Genomic DNA, 23385 nt, shown 5'->3' with positions numbered 1-23385 from the left:
CCACGTTTCGCGAATGCGTCAGAAAGAAGAAAAAAACGGTAAAAATGAAGTGGGTGCTTACCAGCCCGGTTCCCATGTAAAATCCAACATCATCTGTTGCATGCACAATTGAATTGGAGAGACCGATGTGAAAGCGATCACGAAATACGGATATTCGGAATGGTGCACGAAGATGCGGCTCATCGAAGCATGGGAACGCTTGTCGCGCTCCACCCGGTCGAAATACTGTCGCTGCCAAGAATCTGAAAACGATATAATTGGGGTTGAAATAAATTGCCAGCGTTATCAAAAACCATCAAATCTGATGGCTGTGTGTTTTCTTCCTTTCTGCATGATCCAAATTACAATGAAATTTACCTCTTTACACCATTTCCACCGTCGTATTGATCGACATAAAATCCTTCGGGTTCGGGAATTAGTCGCGAGTACCACCGCAAATTTAATGTGAAATTCGTTTTTTTCCGCAAACGGTCTTTCAACTCAATGTACAATTGCTGACGCGGCGGAAACTCCAAGACCTTTTGAATTTTTAATGCAAATCCTTTGGGACCGACAATTGCCTGTACGTTGACGAAATAACAATTTATTTACACATGCAATAACAACAAAAATACGAATAATAATTTACATATTTCAATTGTATTGACAAATATTATACATTCGAAGTTTTCATTGGAAATAAATTTGTTTGCCATTGAGTAGCTCGACAATCATAAATAATTCGTAATTTATGAGTTGAGCAAATTGATTCGAATTGAAATTTGCTTACTTTTTCTGTAATGTTCAGCTCCTGTGAGTGCAAAACAATGAAATTGGTCTCTTTCTCCACATGGAATTCTATCGTCACTTGACCTAAGCATCGAATGAACCGAATAAAAAAATAAAATAAATATTCCTTTTGTTTTTCGTTCCGCTTATTTTTTCTCTTAAATTAAACCGTTGATATCAACCGAAGAACATTGACACTGAATACGGTTGCAACAACTTCACACACAAACCATTATTGGAGGACAATATTCGAAGTTTACCTTTAACATCTAATGTTGTTAGATTTGGATGTATGGTTAGCGTGTATCGTAGCGGTCGCACATTATTTGGCAAATTTGGTAAAAACCATGGAAATGGTTCACCATTTGTTGCTATCGGATTGAATGGTAACGAACTATTGTAGTGATCTAAAATGTAGCCGGGTGGCATTTTGCCAGCACACGAACAATCTGAAATAACAAGAAGAAAAAAAAGAGAAGATTATGTATAAGAGCATACACACAACATGATAGTAAAACGGGGAAAAATGAATGGATTTCGGCATTTTTGAATGGAAACTGCACGAAAATTTCTCATGAATGACCAAAGCTATAGCCAGTCTGTGTAATGTATGTATCCAAAATATATAGACATTCCAATTGCATGAATATTTTGAATTCATGTAATTCTTTCATTGCAGCGGACATTCGTGTTCAATATTGAAAGTCAAGAACACTTGAAATGGTGAAATTAAGGAGTGCACTATTATCGTTGTCAACATTAGGCTGAACATCGGTAATCAATATTTTGAGTGTTGTTTTTTCTTCTAGACTTTTTTGGAATAATTTTCGTTTTGTTTTATTCTGCTTTTTGAGGCGCAGGCAGAGTTGTTTGGAATAAAATCTGGAATTATTGTTATTTCATCATGACTATCCATTTACAGAGCGTGTATATCAGCTTCACTGTAATTTTTTTGGTGATAAGCTAAGATTTATGGCTGATAAAGCTAAGATTTTATAATGATAACTCGAAATGTGAGTATTATTGATGTAATATTTGAACACCAAATTATTATCTTTTGTGAAAAAAAAGTCTGCAGAAACAAATTTAAAAAAAAAATGTATACGTATCCGACAAAGTGTGATGGTGGTCTAACGTTAGTTGAAATATTACGCGATTATATTTTGTTTGAATTGAGTCAAAATCTGCCGCACACGACAAAAGCAGCGAAATGTGTGTGTTGGTAAACATTGTCATTATCCATATAGCTACATGGAATCAACGAACTTATTGCACAAATTGGCGTTGCATGTTTTCGCATAATTCGCTTTTTCCGTTTCAATTTTCTCTATTTTCATCGAAGTGATATAACTTTTCCGTTTGGTCAATGCATTTCTTCCAAAATGTTACATGCAATTCGAGGTGACATTCTGAAATTGCATCGGGGAAAGAATTGGTTACAAAAATACATAAAAGTTGAAATGAACCGTGAACATGGACCAATATGGGAATATATTCCCGATTTAAATTTCCTCATTCACATGTTCATTGCTGTTTTTGTTTTGAACAAACATGAAATATCATTTGGACAATTTTTAGTTTCCGAGAAAAAGGAAGATGTAATCGAAATCAACTGCAACATAGTGTTTTTCTACGCCTTTCATTTTGGTTTTCTACCCTTCTATGTCAATCCCATATAAATTGTTATGTGTGGCAATAACTTTGAAACACAAACAAAAGCATGAATCGACCCACACTGAGGATGCCTTGCGAAGTCATTCCCGATTGCTTTCAACTTTGTCCGAAAACCCTATTCCCAAAATTGGATGGATTCCACCGATGTCGCATGACACAGTATAGAAAGCGGTAAACACTTTGTTTGAGTTCGGTGACCCTTTTGATGTGCAGTGTGCACCGAATATTATACTTGTTTGAATTTTTTTTTTGGCAATTTTACAAAAACGACTGTGAATATATGGGTGTTGTTTTTGAGAAAAAGAAAAAAACAAACTCAAGACTCATGGCGGTGCTCACATCGACGTAGATCCGCATACGATACACTTCATCACCTCACAGTCTTGCAAAACGAATAAATATGAAAATCGAAATACACATGCGAAATTAAATTGAGAGCTCTGGTGTAAAAAAAAATGGCTAGCTAATAAAATGAAGGAAATCGGTCTCGCTCGAGGCGAAAAAGAGTGAGCTGCCATTTTTTTGCTGTTAAAAAAAAGTCCGCCACTCATTTTTCCGTTAGCAGGAAATGGCAGTGCAAGCATATCGAACTGACGGAACGTCATTAGCATTTAAGCATATTCAGTCTTCGAATGAAAAATCATTTCCGGTGTATTAACATTTTCATTGGATTAGCTCATTCGAATTGGTTGCTGCCATACATGAATGGAATAACACGCGGCAAAAAAAAACAGGTAGCACAAAAACTCATCATAAGAATGAAAAGGAAAAAAAGTGGTGGAAGATAATTTCCCTTTTGTCTGGGAGGAAAAGAAAAACTTTGCATTATTTTGTTTGCAATAATAATCCAAATGTCGAAACGTCATAAAATGTCTTTTATAAGTGTCATAAAATCGACGAGAAAGTTCTACTTAACGCTCAATTCATCCGATTACAATATTTCCCCTGTTTATATGTTAGTTGAATGGGCCTCTGTGAAATGGAGCGCAGGTGGATGGGCATAAGGCGGCTATGCATGAATGAAATCAGAATAATTTATAACGCTTTTTAATGATTTATCATCTGAATTATTTTAAATACTTTTGGCCGTGTGCGATTTTCTAAGCGGTTATGTTTATTTGTATAGGAAATTTATTACCTATTTTATGTTATCGGATCGGTAATCGTGTAAAGCATTAATTTAATTCAACAGTTTAACATGGAATGAGAACCGTTTCAATTTTTTTCCAATCTCATTTCTTGTGTTCATTCTATTCTATTCTACTCGTCTCTCTTGAAATAAGAATCTCAAGTGCAATTGAAAATTTGAAACGAAATAAAAGTACTTGACGAATTCAAGTCTATTGAGAGCATAATGCGTAAATGGGAATAGGGTTAAGTCTATTTAATTAGTTTGAACACGAGAGCAGAGATTTCTTCGTCGGTGAATGCCAACAAGAACAACAGAAACAGCAGCAAAAAGAAGAAAATAAATCACTTTCAGTGAGTAGAAAATCGATACGTGTTTTCATCTACCCGAAAAAAAAAACATACGAGAATTTCATGTTCAGTTCAGCTCTCGGCATACGATACCATCCATGATGAGGCAAACTAAATAATAATGGATTTGAACGCGTTTCTCCATCATAAACCGAGCAGTAATTGATGTTCTCTCAATCTTTTTGTACGAACAAAGATTGTAAAATATCACAAGATGAAGGACACAAAGAGGAAGCTACGTTCTATGCCTATTTTGCCTAACTAGCCGGCAGACGACTATGTATGCTTGTAGTCATTACTCATATCACTTTTTGAGATGAAATCACGGTTGAAACTCATTGGCATTATCAGCTCTTTTCGCATAAACATCCTTACACAAGCATGGAACAGGGAACAAGAGAGAGAGAGAGAGTGAAAAAAAAACTAGACACCGAACTCGTGCCCGGCTCGGTAAACGATGATGCAAATTGAGAAGGATATATGGAAAATGTTATGCTGCGATTTATTCTGGCTTGCATTAACATCGTAATAATTTTATTACCATCATCACACACACTTTGCTTTTAAGCACCCGCAGACTAGACATGCAACAAAATGCAAAATATGGCACTCAATTTATGTGTTTGACGTAATTTACGGCAAAAATTGACGAGAACTATATGCACGGCCGCTGCAAAAATCACCACTCCTGTCATTCTAAGCGTTTCATATGTGTGTGTTCGGGCGGTTTTTTTTTGTTGAAGAATATTCAACAATTCACGTAAACGCTCTTGTTGCACACACCTTACAAAACACTTAGCTCGCCTCAAAATGTGCACATTCATTAAACTTGCTCCAACATCACAGTCGAATAGCCAATCCAATGAATCCCAAAAAGTTTTGCCCATTAAATTTACAGTTTCATCTCAACAATTCGAACATTAAAAAAACAGAGATTCAAAACATCACATTTGGTGCGAATAATTTAGTTTGAATTAGTTTTGAAAGTTAGTTTCAAATTCATTAAGCGCGAATCAGCCAGGAAAAAAGGCGAAGCACTAGAAATGTTTAATAAACTCATTATTTACATGTTATATTTTGAATGGAATTGCGACTGGTGTCACTCATCCCTTTAGTAATAGCAATAATAATAATATCAGCATGTTAAATGCGATTTGCCAATCAATATTCAGTTTGTAATGTGTAAATAATTTATTGGGATGGGTTTGTTGTTTGTGTGCACTTTAATTTCGAAATTGATTTGAATGTTGCGCACGATCCAGTGTAGTGTCAATATCATCGATATGTGTATTATACAATTGAATATAATATTCAACCAAAAATTTCACTATTCTCACACATGAAAATGTTCCCCGCTAAAATAAGTGAACGCCGCTCGAAAATGCAACATTTTCTCCAGATCCGCAAATGTAACTCGTGGAACTTTTTCGTAACTTTGTTCATCAAAATCCAGTTTACGATTGATTTGACAAAATAAACTACATCATTTCTTTCCATAAATGGATCGATTTTTATCAGATAAACGGACACATATCGACGATGCGCATATTTTTTGATGGGAAAGTTTTCCTATTTATGAAGAAAATTTCAAATTGAAAAAGCTACCACCTCGAGTTTATGTATGCTTGAGCTCTTCGGCTACCACAACTGATATCAGACAAGATGTGATTGCAAATATGGCAACAACACTTCTGCACAGTTTACTAATGATGTGAAAATGATTCACGCCAAGTTTGTCGTTGACACTTGTCAATAAAGTTTATTCGAAGGAAAATTCGACAATTTCGTGTCGCCATTTTATTGATGTGGTATATCAATTTTATGCGCGGCGCCGCGTTCACCATTCCGATTATAATATCAGATAAATGTTGGGAACAAAACAGAAAAAAAAATGTGTTGTATTTATGTTTGCTATGACAATTGAGCAAATGTTTTGATTTCAGTGCCACATACCAAAAACACTTTCGTGCATTCCACATAATTCACATTATTTTCAATTCAACTCATTCGTAAAATTTATTTTTAGACATTTTAATTTATTGATCCAAGCGGTCAAATAGAATTATTTGTATGAAATTAGAATAATGGTAGAGCAATAATTTATGGAAATGTCTCTTTCATTCGTTGTTGTCATTGTTGAATGCATAAGCAAGTCCTTCAGCATATGGATTGAGCCCATGAATTAGCAATGAAATCCGCTAATGTGAACGACTGAACGACACGCGCTCCCAATAAACAATCGAGCACTCAACTACCCACACTCTGCGTACAAAAATCATTTCCTCTCATGCTAAAAATAATTTATTCGGCTGTGTTTGCGGTTTCAGTTGATTCAATGCAACTGCTTGAGTTGCGCCATTGGCGCAGTAAATGCCAGAATCGCTTAATCAGTTTCATGAATGAGAAGCAGTAAATCAATAACAAGATGAATGAAATGAGCCGCGCGGAGTCAAAGCAACTAAATATAACTGGCTGTTGGGAGCATTGAAAAGGTTATGTACAAAAAGAGCGAGTAAGAGAAAGAAATAGAGTGTAACAAACGAAAAAAAAGGTGATTCCATGCAAATTTGTTTGCAAATGTTAACAAATTTATTGCTTTTAAACGCCGGCGGTCGTAGAGAACATCGTTGGAAAATCCTTGATTTTCTACTCTCATTCTTGATTCGATTTAGTATTCTGTTTTTTCTTCTGTTCGTTTCAATTGTCACACAGCCGTGCATACACTTTACACCTTTGTGCTTGCACATGAATCATTCGTTTTCCGCATTCTATCGAAATCGATTAAAGCAAAGAAGCAACAGCAATAAGAACAGCACGACAAACAACCGTCGACAACGGCAGAACAGATAGAATTGAATGCGCAATTTTATTTGCATAAACAAAGTGAACGGTAATATATCCCTCACATTTATGCACCAACGCACACACATGATTATCATACAGATTTAGCCATTTAACCGATTGTATTCATACGACTTCAGTGTGAGAAAAAAAAAACACACCCGACAGATCTCATTGTTATTGGAGGTGATGATGTTAGCAATAGGATTTCGTTTGCGAATAACCGTTGGAGTTGAAAGCAATGTTAGTTGTAAGAATGATGATAAGCATTTTCGCATTCTGTCAACACCGTTACCGCCGTGCATTGGCCTCTTTGTCACACAAAACTGATGAATTTTTGACGGTGGTGGTGGGGTGGTGTTGGCAGTAGAGCCAACAGTGCTTCTAACGAACAGTAGTACACGGTAGCTGTTATTGTAACGTAATGTTTCTAATGCGAAATTTTGACATTGTATACACAAAACATGAAACATAAAGAATGGAATGGAAATGAATTCGTTTTATCAGTATGTGAATGTTTGTATGTTGTGTTTTTATGTTGACGATCCGTGTGCTTTGTGTACACGCTGCGGAGAAATGGAAGAAAAACACGTTTGAAAAAAAAGATAGAAAACGAACTATATTAAAAACATTATTGCATATTTATGCGGAGCAACAAGGGTGAAGTGGTTGCCTGTGCGCTCAATGCCTCTGCTGTGTGTACTATTGCCGTCGTTTGTTTTCCCCACTCGTATAAATGTTCATACAAAGCGCGTTGACAAAACAAAGGTGAACGGGGGGCGCACAATACAACGACAGTATGGGTACAGTATAGTCGAGTCGAGTCTCTGTGCAATGAAATCGTTCGTCGACATTCAACTGAACTAAAATCAGCCTGAATACAGAGAATTCAGAGAAGGGAAGTGGTGGTCGTTTTTGAGAGTATGTGTGTGTGTGTGTACCGGTTTGCCTCCGATGCAGACCACTAGGCAAAGTGAAAATCAGTGTATGTGAATGTGTTTGTGTGCTTTTCTTTTAGCTACCCGTGTGGAAAATTTTTGACTAACTAGTCAGTTGATTAATTTGGGACATTTTGACTGACTCAAAGTGTTTGTCTCGAACAAAATAAGCAACTGCAGTTAACTTTAATCACAAATCACTCTTAGTCAAAATGTCCCAAATTCGTCGACTGACTTAAAACATAATGTGATTGTCTCCATACAAAACGCATGATTTCAATCAACTTAGCCAGTTTTAGTTGTGTATCACTATATGCAGTTACATACAACTGAGTGACTGTTAGTCATTTTATTTGCACACGGGTTCTTATTCATAGAGTTGAAAAGGAATGAATACAAATGTTTTGCACATCAGCGAAACGAACTGACTAAAATATATAGCACAAAAGATGTTTTCACTTCTTTGGGTGAAAATGTGTGTATGCGTGCGCTTGTTTAGTTAAATGAGTTATGAGGTCATAGACTTTCATTTATGTTCACTTTAATAAACGAAGCATTCCCTCTATTCTGCATAACGAAACACATTTACTGGCCATTTTGACACACAAGGAATACAGCAACATATCACCACTGATTGCCCGCAAAGCGGACAAGCATTTTGTCATAAATGTGATTCTCGCCACATAATCGTTATGTCTGTTTGTAAATCGGCCATTCTTAATCGGATCATGATTCGGCGGAATATCAAAAATCTGCTCTATTTCGAATTATATAAATTACAAATCGAAAGGTTTCAATGGCTCTTGTTAACAACATCATTGTCATTTGGCTGACGAATACGATGCGACGGACTATTCATGGGGAAAGCCGCTCGAAAGTATACGAAACCATTTTAGCAATTTGCTTGAATTTACCGCATATTAATGATCTCCAATATTCGATATCATGATTTAGACAATGGTTGGGGCATACCGATTTCCGATCACATCGAACGGCAGTTCGAATATTTTCATGAAAAAGTCGTATCCACTTCCGTTTGACATCGCCGAAAGTTCTTCTTTTATTCATTCACCAGTTCCATTTGAAAATGACTACCTCTTTCAGTTGTCATGGTTCATGTTGTAAAGCCATAGCCAAATTGCATAGATAATCCCCCTTTCTTTTTAAAACCTGACAATCCTACATAATTTTGCCGTTGCCATAATTGCTTCGAAATTTTGCGACCCATCAATGAACATGTTGAAATTTTTCTGAATAAATTTACTTATTCGAAGGGCAACGTCATTATAAAACTGGCTGGTCGTTAATATTTCATAAAAGAATTACCTACCAGCCCTCGTCGTTTCGACTCAATCTGAATACGTATGATATTCCATTTGGGAGCTACGCTTATAAAATTAAATATACCATTGTGTTTTGCATTTTTAAAATTCGACATGACCAGTTGATATTTCAAGTTGGAATTTTCCCCGATAATGACAGCATTTTCGAGCGGCAACTTAATTTGTCATATGATGTTTTCGTTTCTTCGTTGCCAAACTAATGTTCATCCTGAATCCATTGAATGCAAGCAATCTAGCACTGAATAAACATAAACAATTTTGAACCGAACTGAAACACGGCAGCGCAAATAAGTTGTTAGTTTAATACAAAAACAAACGCCGAAGATAAATCGAAATACAAACAGTGGGAAGCAATCAGATCAATTTTTAGAATGAGCCATTTTTCTTGATGAATTTTCAGCACATCTTCGACCTTCCATTGATGCGTTTCGAATGGAAAACATGCTACCAAAAATGAATTTGAATAATTTGTGAATTTATTTCATTTTCCAATTCGTTTTTTTTTCTGTTCTTTTCATTTTCAAGCTCATTATTCAATTTCGTGCAAGCTTCTTAATGCATTTTTGAAAATGACGGCTGACTTATACTCATTTCACTGACACTCGTGTGTTCAGTTTCGAAACACTTGCTACAGAAACCAGTGCGATACATTTCAGAGCGAGATTGGTGTGTAGATTCAAATTTGGGGGTAAAGTTTTCGACATAAGTGGCAGCAACAACAACAATAACAACAACAACAGCAGCAGCAACGACAAAAAATGTAAGGGCGGTGAACTGTTTGCCTATGATGATGACGACGACTTTATCAACACAAAGAAACTGTACTGGAAATGTTGAAGCAACGAAGCAGACTCATATCTCGACGAAATCTACCCTTCGTGCATCGCATCACAACACACGCCACAACTTTGGAATTTTTTCTAGAATTTCGTTTTCGATTCGCAACGCATAAGTTTTCAAACGCACAAATACATTCGTACATTGTACATGTTTCACAACAAGCAGCAGCAACAGCAGCAGCAGCAGGAGCATGCTTGGCAATAGAATTGCCGCCAGTAGGCTATTTGCAACTAGCACCTAGCTATGCACTAGCATTTATACATTCGGACGATAACGGCTTTCAAAGCAAACGAAAAATAAAACACCACTATAACCACCACCACCATCAACAACAACAACAGCAACAGCAAAAAAGGGAACAGAACTCAATGGAAAAAGCAGCACAAAATGAATCCTAAAAAAAAATTAAACGAAAACGTCCAAAGTGAAAAGAATGTGATGAAAAAAAGAGAATTTTTTATGGTAAACATATTTGTGTTCTCAGTAGGTTGGGAGCCGGCGCTTGGTATTGATCATCAAAGGCAATATCTTTTTACAACAGTTCACCCCTCGCATAATCAGTTGCTGCCTTGGAAATATTAATGAAGTGAAGACCGTGTGTTGAATACTCGGTGAAAATTGTGTGCACATTGAACGCCATTCTCAATTTTTCGCTGGATTTTCTTTGTCGATTGTATACCAAGATGCCGTTAATTCACTTCACTTCTTGCACTTGCTAGACATGTATGTGTGCACGTTATATATACACGATGCTGGTGTATGTGTCTTGGGTATGCTGTTGCTGTTGCGCTCGGTGTGCCTGATGATGAATCAGATGTCTTCTACGCTCTGCAAATTTTATTCGTTCATTCATTCACACATCTAACAAGCGAATGAAAGTAATAAATAGCTCACAATTCATACGTAAAATACACACTTGCACCATTTTATATGCAGACTTTTCTTTCGATGACTGCTTTTTGGTCCCTTGCATGGATCAGTCTGCATTATGCACCGAAATTGTGTGTAATATTGCTGGCTGGTGATAAGAACACACTCTATCGCTTGCTACACACACAGTAAATATCTCACACACAAAATTGATCTCAAACAACCATTTACATTCGGCACACAGACACTGTTGGTTCAACCATTTTCGCACTACTGTTATACTGTGGTCATGCCACACCAGTTGAAAACACAAAATGAATTCGCGCGAGAATTTCCTAAATTGAAACCTCAGCATCGAAAAACATAAATGCAAGCAAAACGTGGTTGAAGTGCGGCTCCGGTGATTTTCCAACGATATCGTTCGTTTGCCGGTGTTCCGAATGGCGAAATAGAGAGAGAGAGAGAGAAAATCGATTTTTCATTAGCACTTTGGACCAGCACCGCTTCAGGGCTTCTATTCATTCTACAAGCCATAGAAATTGATTCAGAGTTGAAATAAATATAAATCAATAGACAAATTGTGTAACCTGAATGTAAATATGGATTAGTGATTAAAATACCAATTTTGGTAGTCAAATCTCTGGAAATGTTCGAACCAAAAAATAATCAAACACCGTATCACTACCGATTCGACTTTGAAAATCAAACACACACCATCCACTCGAAATGCGTGAAATCCACTTTTTATGGTCATTAAACGGATTTAATACATAATTGAGTTTACAGTTTGAGAGTAAATAAACACGTATGCCTGATAAAGTGTTCCGACAAATAGTGTAATCGATGAATGTGAATATGACGTGCTAAAGTGACTTAGGAGGGATGAAAGGCAACCGTTTGGTATGCCTGATTTGTCCGGTGATAAAAATGAAAGACATAGAGAGAGTGTGTGAATTACCGAACGCTGCTGCGTACACATTTCACACAAAAATAAGAGAAGTGAGCAATGAGCACTGAGCCGAGATTGCTCGTGTGCAATGTTTGCAATGAAACATTTGCCAATGCCCGGCTGCAATTTGCCCACAAACGTTGAGAAGAATTGGCATCGAAAATATTCCAAAGGCAGGAAAAGGAAATTTACTATTTTTATGGATAAATATATGTATATACACACTTAATACTAAAAGATATAAGAAAAGAAGTCAAAAATGCTTGCCATTTTGTGGGCCCCCGTAAGCTATAACAAGTGCCGTTCCCAGAAGAGCAGCTAAAACGATTGCGGTAACACAGAGTGCACGTTTCTGTGAACAGACCGCAACTCCGTTACGTGTTTGCCGACCACCGCTACTATCACCGCCTGCAAAATGTAACACGTTTAATATTTTAGTAAATAGATAAAGAGTTTGTTTTGATTTGCAATGATGAGTATCGTCGTCTCTCACACTTAAGACCCAAAGCCGAAAGCCGAAGGTCGATTGTGTACAGAGAACGTCTTTAGTGTTATTGCTTCCTGAATTCGTTTGCTACCACATTTTGATTTAAGAATTAAACACACTCAGCAACAGAAATCTTGATTTATATCGTTTGATTTCGGGGAGGGAGAATGCCGAATAAATTCGGCCAATACACACCTGATAAAAAGGCAACATCATCTAAATCTGGATCTGTCATTTCGATACGTTCGCGGCGCCAAATTTTCGATCCACCTTGGCCACCGCCAACAACAGATACCTTAACAGGTCCGCTACGTTGATTACCTGCCAATATATGACCGTTCGGTGGGAAGAGTTCTTCTTCCCTTCGTACTCGAATCACACAATACTGGCTTTTGGTAAATGAAAAAAAAACAAATGATTCTTTTTTCCTTTCTGTTGTTGGATTTTCCTTTTGTATTATTGAAACGACGAGATTGTCTCGTCAAACGTTGTGGCTACGTCTATATTATTCACTTTTTGGTATTTGATTAAGCCGTTTTTTTTTCTCGTACGGATCGATGAACAGGAGTTTCACAAATAATACACAATTGATCGGGCTTGAACCAACGTATTGTCCGTTTGTTTGATGTTTGCATAAATGAACTTCTTTTTAATTATATGAAATATACAACTCGTATTCCATTCACCGGTCCAAAACACACGCGTTTCTTTCAAACGGCATACACATCAAATTATGTGGCCATCATGTGTTAGTCCCTTTTTTCTATCCACTGTGTACACGTACACTTTACATTCAATTCTATTATCGTTTATAATTTCTTCTATATCTGTTTATGTCTGTTGATGTCAGTATTGCACATACGTAGAATCGACCATGCATCGAAACGCTAAAAATGTACCGTAGTTGTATTTTTTTTTTTGGCAAACCGAGGAATCGTAATGAAAATGAATCAGAATCAGAACCGTGTTTACTCTTCATTTGAAATTCAATGAACAATGGTCACCGACAAAGTCCATTCTATGCGTTTGGCATTGTGCCCTTCTATTCTACTTGTTCTGCCGCTTCTTCTTCTTCTCTACGCTTTAGTTGTCATTGTTGTTTGCCTTTGATACGCATATTTCGGGTACACACTTGAAAAAAACCTCTATTGACAGTGCTTATTCGCCAATTTTAACACCACTTTGTGTGTTTATGTCTTTTCGCATTTCCAAATCTTGAATAATTTGTTTTCATTGTTGACACTGTTTTGAAATGGCGATATGGATGGACGGCAATCGAAAATTGTTCTGAACCATGTAGTGAAACTTTGGCTTGTAATATTATTTTCCGAGATTACTAGTTTGCTTCACTAAAACCGTGTCAAGTATTTACAAATAGAATCACCAACCATGGAGTGCTTCAAACGGAGTATTTCAAGTGGTTTTAGCCACACATAAATGACACTGTTATACCAGAAAAAAACTTTTTTCACCAGCATTATTCATTCAATGAGTAAAAGTAAAAGTGATCGTGATTAACGAAATTCAAAATTAAATTGTTAATATTAGTTTATTAAGAGTCCACTGAGCCAGTAAAATAAATGAATGTTTGTCATCAACAAAATAAGCAATATATTTTCTCAAACTAAGCGTGCGTCAATTTTTCGATAATAACTTATTTATATTGCTGCCAGTGTCTCGGCGTGATGACGTTAATATCGTTGGCACTTGAATTTAGTCGTTTCTGTTGGGCGGAAAAGAGCTGAAAGCCGACAGTTGTTGTTGGCCGCGAAAACGATAGGTGAACGCAATTTGCGAGCGCAACATCAAGTGGGTGATAGATTTGGTAGAGAAAGAGGGAAAAGAAAGATGAAAAAGCGTCGACTAAATCGCAACAATATTCGAGAGAATGCAAACACGCACACTGTTCTCGAAATGGTCGAAGAACTTGAATGCTTAAAATTCGATGTATTCGCAAGCCAAACGCCGTGTATATCAAACGGAACAAGAAAAGAAGAAGAAGAAGAAAAAGAGGAAGAAGATTCATGTACTCGGTGTTCAATGATAAACGCAACGCACGTTCACAACGACATACACAACGCAAACAGATGGATCGAACGCAAATGTAAATTTCGTTTTTCGTGGTTCTCTCTTCCAAAACACCCTACCATATCTCACCAATGCTTTATGCATACATGTGTATTCCGAATCATCTGTGTTCCGATTCCTCGTTTTATACCCACACACTCACCATCCTCTATCTCATTGCACAATATATACACACATACACATACACATACAGGCAGGCACGCACACACACATACATACATACACACAAACAATGGGACAATCTATCGTGTACCGTTAGCCGAAGAATTTCTACCCCAACTGCACATCAAACGATGCGTCCGTATGTGTGCCAAATAGATGATTTTCGAATACGAAACACTATAAAATGCACATACGATTCGGTCGATTGTATTGTAAGTGGTGTTTCGTTGCGAAGCATTGGGAAATCCTTCACCGAATGTGTGCGGTAGCATCGAGCACCACTCGCGTTATCTGTTTTCAATGTAACTTCTTTGCCATTTTTCTGCTCGTTTCATTGGCAATCTCATCAACACTATTTTTTCTTCGGGTCCTCCGTGTTCCCCACAAAAATCTTCTTCTCAACTTGGTTTTCGGCGGAAGATTAAATATTAATTCTTACATAAAATTCCGCTTGACACACTAAACACTTGTCATATTTTCACTTCTCTTCACGTATATATATATATATATATATATTTTTTTTTTTTGTGTTCCGAAAACTCAACACAAAACACAAATCAAATGCGGAAAAAATACAGAGTACATGAGTGTCACATTGAAAAGTTGCTGCAATTGTAGTAAGTCGGTTAACTGATATAAGGTAAAAGTGATTCGTATGGATGATGCGGACGGAACGAGAAAAACTCTAACACAAGACTGACTGACTGATTCGGTACTCTGGCTCGTTTGTGTTCAGTTTTGGTTTGGTTTGGTTTGGTTTTGACGTTGAAACATTCTCGTATATCTCTCGATTTTTCGGGGCGCATGCGTCCATCCAAAATATCCACCGTGTTTCTTTCCATCGAGTTTTTCGTATGCTATCCGCTCTCGTGGATTGTACACGATTCTCTCATATATAATTTCGGTGGGTTTCTGTTGCTTGGATGTTTCATGGCATATATCTGGTCGGTAGTGTTTTGAATTTGTGTGTTTTTTTTTGTGTTCCTCTTCGTTATAGTACAAAATAATATTTTTTGGCAAGGGATGAAAGCATTTTCCTCCAGTCGTTGATTTCTGTACTCTATGATTACGAGTGGGTATGTATGTGTGTGTGTGCGGCATTTTGTGGATTGGAAAATGAATATATACACTATATACATGTATATATATGCATGTATTGCATGTTTATATCGGTTTTATTCATCATTGTTGTTGTCAGTCATTGTTGCCGCTTCTATATCCATACGACGGCAAAGCATACAGACAAACAAATGTTAATGTGAAAATTCAAGATGAAAATCACTCGACCAGTAATCACAACAACAATGCTCAGTCTGTGCGTGTATATGTGTGTATGTGGAATCAGTGGAACCAACACTTGTACACATTACACACCAGCATTCGGCATTCATAGCATACATTCATGTCACTTTGAATTTAGGCAAATCTTCAATTATTTACCATCAAATTATCTGAAATTGACATTATAATGTCAACAATAAGTAATGTCTCGAAGATTTCATGCTGCACATACAACCAATTTCCCAGTGTTTAATATAATATTTTTCATCGGATTTTATGGTATCAATTCGAAGTTGCAATTTCCAATTTTCAAACTCAATACAAAATCGATATGAATATTCGCATTTGTGTACAGAGAGCATCAATTAGTTCGTTTGAAATTGATGTATTAAATTTGTAAGGCATCCTGAGAAGCCGCATGTAGCGCTATGCGAAAATTCGTTCGCTTCTAGCCAAGCAATTAATCGAAATCCATTAAAATGCATGACTTGCATTGCAACGCATTCATTCGAACCGTACGGTATGTGGTGGTTTTTTCCCTTCAGTTCAACTTTAGGTATTTGTTTTAGAAAATTGGCTTTCGCAAGCAGTTCGGATGATGGTAGATCCCATAAACCGAGCAGTTGTTAACTGCTCCTTTTTGGCAATCGATATTATATACTGTACGTAAGATGGTGCGCGTCTCACAGACAAAATCCATAATTTTCAAGTTAGACGCGTTATCATGAGGCAATGTATCAGACGGATTCGCGACATAGAGCGTATAACGAGCAGACACTTTGAGATTCTTCCTCAGATATATATTAAATTGTACGATGCGACGTACACGGGCGAACATGAACACAAACACCATCACACATCCTCCCCACATTTGAAAATGTATGTGGTTTTTGGCAGCAGCAAAACCGGCATCAACTCGAATTAATGCTACAATAATAATTGTCCGACGAAAAAAAATGATAGCAGCCCAAGAGAGAAAGAGAGTTCCAAATGATGTTGGGTTCCGTCGTGCCTTTTTGCTGGTATGTAAAAAATTTTGCAAACACTTCTGATATTTCATTCTTGGCATTTATTTTTCACTTAAATCGGACTATTGGTCGCTGCTGAATCCGATTTGCCAGCTCATTTAGTGAATCTCAACCAGACAAAAATGGCGATTCAGTCATTCAAAATGGTGACAATTGCTGGAGTAACATAAGGAAGGCATATATTTTCCGGTTTCAAATACTCCAGTCTGTTAATTTCTTTCTCGTTATCCAATCTTCGATAAAATACTGGCACAGTCAACAGGCAATTACGCTGTTGCGATGAAAACGCCGACATATGTGACCATTCCCCATCTCGACAACAACGAAATGAGCCGACCATCGCACTGAATACATTCCCGACTGCCCAGTTTTTGCATTAAAACCGCCTGATTGTGTCGAATAGATTCGCCGACGATGCGACTTGTGAGCAGTAGTGCTGGAGATTTAGATAAAATTTCTTTTCTTTTCTTGCTGTATTCGTAATGATTCCCAACGGTTTTGCGAATGATGTTCGAAATGTTTTGTGCAACGTTTCATACAGAGATTTATCGGTTAATATTGCACTGTAGCCGTTTGTTATTTCTGGAATGTTGTGGGCGAAGCTTATTTTCGGGCGAAAAAAAAAATTCGTTTCACTTTAATGAATCAATTAGGTGTTCGAAATGCTTGTTTCTAGTCCCCATTTTGCAATTAAATCCGCAAATCAATGCAAACTACAATTGAATCACGTATGCAGATTAACCTATGGTCTCACAACACTGTGTATGACTGTGGCTGTGCTTGTGCAAGCGCGAATTCGAACGACAGTCGTCATTATCATAAATTTTATTCTCATATCTAGCAAAACAATTTGTGAATGTGCTTATAAATTGCACAGACGACAAATCGGTCTATACTATTGTGTACAACAAGCATATGGTTAGCATTAAATGCGATATTCACTCATTTGACGCGCCAGAATACAAGTGCATAAAGATTGCACTAATTGGATGGATTCGATTAAACCGAATGGTGTAGACGGCGAAAAACTCTCAACAAGATCAGAAAAAAATGAAAATAAAATGCAATTCCTCGAAAGAGGAAGAAAAGCAGTAAGATTTTTGCATTCATTCGGCGACCAGCAGAGATCATATCAATATTGAATGGAGCCATATGCTATAGTCAATCTCAATGACTATTATTAAATCGTATCATGGGGAAAAGCCTGATTTTATTGTTCAACAAAAATATATACTTGAATCAAATGTCAGCAAAAATGTATTTGTTCATTGCGAATTAGTTTTGTGTTTATGGTGATGTTGATGTTGGGCGAATGGTTCAAGCAATAATTTAGGATGGTGTGTGATGATATCGATCCAAAAATCGCTCGATGGTAGACACTAAAATATATTACGTGTCCGATAATCAAAAACTATATTGCTAAAGCTGATCTAACGGCATTTCGAAGATACATGGTGAACGGGCGGATGAGTCGGCATCCAAGCAACCATTGTCAACTACTAGAGTACAAGAGTACAATTGCAAAAGACAAATGACTATGACTTCAATGGAGTCGACGGAGGTTTGCTGAATGGTGCACAATTGTAAATGCACATTAGGTAGCGTTTGCTTATTGTATGCACATATGTACACAAGATATAAGCTCTTTCTGTGAACAATATGAAATGGTTGCATTTTTCGCTGGATGGTATCAGAAAACGAATGGCGATTGTAACAAAAAGCGTTGCAAAACAACAAGCGTCCAGAAAAATTGCGATTCATATGGCATAGCATTATTTTTGCTTCGCGGCTCGCTCATCCTAAGCACACACACGCACACACACACACATGCAAATCGCTCACACTGGACTTATGAAAGTGGCGAACATTTTTACAATGATTTTCATGATTATTATGAGATATAGTGTTTTTTTAGATCTAGAAACGTTGTTGCCATGTAGTTCAAGTGTTCATTTAGTAGCAATGATTACGAGTGTTTCAAGAGGTCGCATTTCGCATTTTGTGCGGGGGCAGTAGGAGCAAAAAAGAGCTTAATTTATGTGACATAATTATGAGTTCACGCAATTCTTTTTGTTACACACTGCTCCAACGAACAACTACTAAAATCGCGTAAAGCTATAACTGTTTGTGAAGGAGTGTGTACATTTTATACTCAACTAAAAAAACTTTAGATTGCTTTTAGCTCATGAAATGTGTCATATTCAGTACACATTTTTTCGGCTACAGAAGAGAAAGAGAAGAATAAGATTACATCATGAATAATGTCTATGAACTCATCTTAAACATAAAACGAACATGAACTCTTCAACAGTCTTTGTCTTGGAGCTTGTGAGTTTTGTACAATTTTGATCACAAATCTGCCAGACGTGTCGTTCAGAATGAGAGGAAATGGGAAAGAAAATGAAAACAACGACGTTTGTTTGATTTTCCTATTCACTTTGTCGTTGCAAATGTCGAGCAAAGCTTTTACTGTGATTTCTCTTGATGAATATGCTAACAAGTTCAAATACCATGCATTACAATACATTACAAGTCTCTCGACCTTATTTTTCTAGTGCTTAAAGTCAATCACTGCCTAATGCATTTAATAACACAATGGTAAACCATTTTTAACGTGATGAAAAGACGAAGAGCAATAGCAACACTACCAGCAGCAGCGAAAACAGCAGAAAAAACTGGAACAAAAGCTGAAATCATGACTATCGCCTGTATGTTTCACCATCGGCGATGGGGAACCGAGTGCCGCACAGAGAGAAAATAAGGATAACAGCCGATGGAAAAAAAATGTCACCAAAAGAAAATTGACGACAAATACACTCGCTTCAATGGGATATTTAGTATGAATGAAAGGCATCATGATTAGCGAGCGCGGAAAACAATGGATTTGTAACACAACCTACATTTTGCACGTGTTCTTTTCCCTGACTCTTTTGCCTACTGCGAGGAAATAAGGCAACAATAAGAGAGAGATAGAGAGAGAGAGAGAGAGAGAGTAGCAAGAGGGAAAAAGTGACAAGAGTTCTCAAGGCATAGCTGGGATCCTTACTGCGTTTGCATCGGATGCACACAGAAATGTGCATACATTCATTCTATACGTCTTTGACATTTATTTGAAATTACTCTGCCGCTTTTTTCACCCTCTCGTCACTCCATTTATTTTTCACGGCGCGACACATTTCGCATGCATATAATAACGCATCAAAAAAAATGTTCTCTTTCGTTCGTGTTTTTCGTCATTACACTCATATTTATAAACATGTTCGTTCGTCGGCGATGTTACAAGAAGTCACTTGCACTCAATACATCGGCAGCATCAAAACACCAGCAACAAATAGGCAAGATGAATGAATGAGAAGAAAAAACGCGCGCCATGTGATTTCAACTCAGCGTTTTCTCTTCCTCAGTTAAAAGTACTTCAACTGGTGTTTACTTATTTCTTCTGCCATACTTTTTTTGTGTTCAATTTTTTTTCCTTCTTTTTGCTCCATTCGATGAAATGGAATTTGTTGAATGTGAACACCGGGAAATACGTGCTTATTATGAATAAAACTGAAATTGAAAACAATGAATAGGGAGCGCGCGCGGGAGTGTATGTGTGTACATGTATTTGTGTGGTGGAGAACGAAATTTAAAAAAAACGGCAGAATAACTCAAATAAAAGTGTATGATGTGTGTTATGGCGAATGTTCATGCGACCTAAAAACACAGTATTCCATATAGAGCGAATACGACGCTGGTTTGAGATAAACAGTGAAGGAGCCTGTGAGGGAGAGAGAGACACACACACATGCATACGGAAATATATGCGATCCAAAATATAGGAATGTGCCGATGGTTCGTTAGAACAAAAGCGATCCAAATGAAAATGGATTACTGTCGCAGTGCATGTGATTTTTTTCCCCTGCTCTCACGTGCAAAACTCTTCTGGCATTTGCATGACGGCTGCAGGGAAATCATACAGAAATCATACATACGCGACACATCATTTTTTACACATTGAAGAACGGGGGCGCGCGTTATAGAAGTAAAGTAATAAGTAACTTATTACTTTATTACTTTCATTTTATTACTGTAATAAGATTGTAATAAGCATCTTATTACTTTTGGTGCGAAAAAAAGTTTCATGTAAAAAACATGTCTATTTTTGTCAGACGAAAAAATGTTGAAAAAAATGTGTCTGGCAAAATTTGACATGATTTTTGTATGAAACTTTTCTTAGAACGAGTTGAGTTGGTGAAATTTTTTCAACACACTCGATGCATAATGGAACTTTGAACTTTTACAGAAATTTCATACAAGCACATCTACTCAGAGGGAAGCTGGCGAAAATTGCATGAAGTGCGTCCAAATTAATCGCTTCAACGCCTCAGTATGAGGCCATAATTGTGTCTCAGAATTATTTCGCATACGTTGTTCTACACAAACATACATCAGGTGTATTGCTGAAGGAAAAATTCCAAATGTCACACCGATGTTGCATAGTTTCAAACATGTAATTCAATTTCATTTGAGTGTGTTTTTTAACATATTCGCCTCACTGTTTTTTTTACTATAAAACTCGGTGCAAACTTCGCGAATTCAGGAATCAATAATAATATAATTTGTTGCATTCATATTAAAACGAACGTATTATATATACTCACCGAACTGAACTCCATTCGTTTTTGATTCTTTATCCGGTGACTTTGGTCCGCCTAATGGTTCGAGCTCCTTCTCATCGTCAGTTTTTGTTTTATAATCACGTTTTAATGACATGTTTCCTTTTTTCCCTTATGTTATGTAATTTCACTTACACGAAGAGAGAGAGAGAGTTGTTGAGAGAAAAAAACACGCACAATCGGAATTTTATTGGTCACTTTTATTTTAAATGTATTTGAATAAGTGGAAAACTGAGAGAACTTATTCTCCCTTTTTTTGCTATAACTTTTGCACTGATATGAATATGATTAGATTATCAGAATTGATATGTATTGCTGTCGGTTGCTGAATTGTGACTTTGGATGCAGTTCACTTCTCTCTTCAATGATTATTACTTTGATACGATGCACTGTGTGAGATTTAATTGAGATTTAATGTGATCGGCTTTCTGGTATATGTTTGACGATTAATGCTGATACGGTGTTGTTGTTGATGCCAGTCAAATTAGCTGCGCACAGTTTCGTTCTGGTTGCAATAAAGCCTCCTAATAAAAAGATTCTGAAAATGAAACGAAAGAAGAAATTCTATAGAAATGTAAGCTCTCCTTAAATGCCTAATTTAAATACATGAATTTTTTTCCATCGCTTTGCTCTCGTGTATAGTTTGTGAATGTATCTTATTCTTATTGCATGACAAATGGTCATATGAATGAAAAATAATGTATGCGAATGGGCATGGGCAAGAGTATATCATTTATGCAAAATTCAATTAATAAATGTGGCACATACACAGAGAGTATAAACACGAATTATCGCCCGATATACATGCATCAACATATTCTTTTTCGCTGTACATTTGAATTATCAAAATCCACTTTTTATTTTTCCAAAGCAAACGATTTTTTACCTCAGCGCTGGATTTACTCCGCCGGAAGCATTCTGAATTTGCGGTTTTTGTTCCGCACTCGTGTTCATTCTGAAGTAATTCAGAACCAATTCCATTTCAACCACGCAATGTATCGTTTATTCAAAAATATTTAATTAAACACATAGAAGATTTATCGAATTCGCAGCTTTTGATGATTTATCGCATGCAGAATTCTATGGTGGCAGTCAGTAAAAGAGCAAAAGATAATATAAATTAAACGAATCGGTTAGAAACTTACGGTCACTTACGGTGACGATGATGTGTTTATGTGTGAATCGCGGTCAAATACGACGATAGAATTGGCAGGCTAAGGTCGCATCACACAATTCATGGAATTCAATTTGATCAAACGATGCATAGTTGCCATTTCTTTAATTTCGTTGCATTTAGTTTAATTGAATATTACGGCATTTCAGCAGGTCACAGACGTAGGCAATTTTTATATGGATGGCCTTTGGTTAACTATCCGACTCTTAATTCTATGCGATGAGTTTGATGATAGAGTATGTTTGCATGAAATTAATTGTTTCAGTAGACGTGGCACATTTGTCTCTCGTACAAAACCACAAGTGAAACATACTCTCCATTCAATCACATCCGTAGAGTTAAGCGACGAAAGCACAAAACAAAAAAAAAAAAACAACAATAGCAGCAACGGTATGAAGCCGACAAAGTGTTCATATTTGTTGTGTTTTTGTTTGTGCTGATTTCGCTTGAATCCGGATGGATGAAAATTGTCTTATCAATTTTTTGCAATGGGACAAATGCGACCACGCATTCATTCACACATAATTAAAATGCTTCGAAAGACCTTTATGGTTGATAAAAATCTGTTCTGATGCATGGGCAGTTCAACTAAAACATTAGCAGACAGTACATTAGATTACGTTGCGCTTAGCTGATAAAAAGCATTCCTTTAAATGCAACGCATTTGAAATTTAAAAAAAACACAAACATTGTCTCCGATCAGGCACTTTATGCTGCTGTTGCTGAATATCTTTCTCTTCCTCTCTTTCTCTCGTTGTCTATTCAATTGTTTGAAGAAGAAAAACCGCATGAAATGGTCTAGTTA

At 36.8% G+C, this 23385-nt stretch overlaps 1 protein-coding gene across 8 annotated transcripts in view; it reads right to left on the bottom strand.

Moving 5' to 3' along the window:
- LOC129579073 (glutamyl aminopeptidase) overlaps positions 1 to 23385 on the bottom strand; it is a 56485-nt gene that overhangs the window by 4632 nt on the left and 28468 nt on the right. For 3 of the 8 annotated variants that reach the window (XM_055468659.1, XM_055468660.1, XM_055468661.1), the window contains exons 2-7: positions 21392 to 21944; positions 11970 to 12110; positions 1029 to 1217; positions 770 to 852; positions 358 to 560; positions 62 to 242 (exon numbers count right to left, since the gene is read on the bottom strand). In XM_055468659.1, coding sequence (XP_055324634.1) covers positions 62 to 242; positions 358 to 560; positions 770 to 852; positions 1029 to 1217; positions 11970 to 12110; positions 21392 to 21503 — 909 coding nt within the window. In that variant the 5' untranslated portion in view covers positions 21504 to 21944. Of the gene's footprint in view, positions 1 to 61; positions 243 to 357; positions 561 to 769; positions 853 to 1028; positions 1218 to 11969; positions 12111 to 12384; positions 13260 to 14530; positions 15148 to 21391; positions 21945 to 22012; positions 22085 to 22292; positions 23169 to 23268; positions 23339 to 23385 lie in introns of those variants that run through there. The other 5 variants (XM_055468657.1, XM_055468658.1, XM_055468662.1 and 2 more) reach the window with 5 other exon arrangements.

The sequence above is a fragment of the Sitodiplosis mosellana genome, unplaced genomic scaffold (assembly GCF_009176505.1).
Source record: "Sitodiplosis mosellana isolate CC-2019 unplaced genomic scaffold, AAFC_SMos_1.0 Smas_scaffold_6226, whole genome shotgun sequence".
Lineage (NCBI taxonomy): Eukaryota > Metazoa > Arthropoda > Insecta > Diptera > Cecidomyiidae > Sitodiplosis > Sitodiplosis mosellana.
This window is presented reverse-complemented; position numbering and strand designations above follow the sequence as displayed.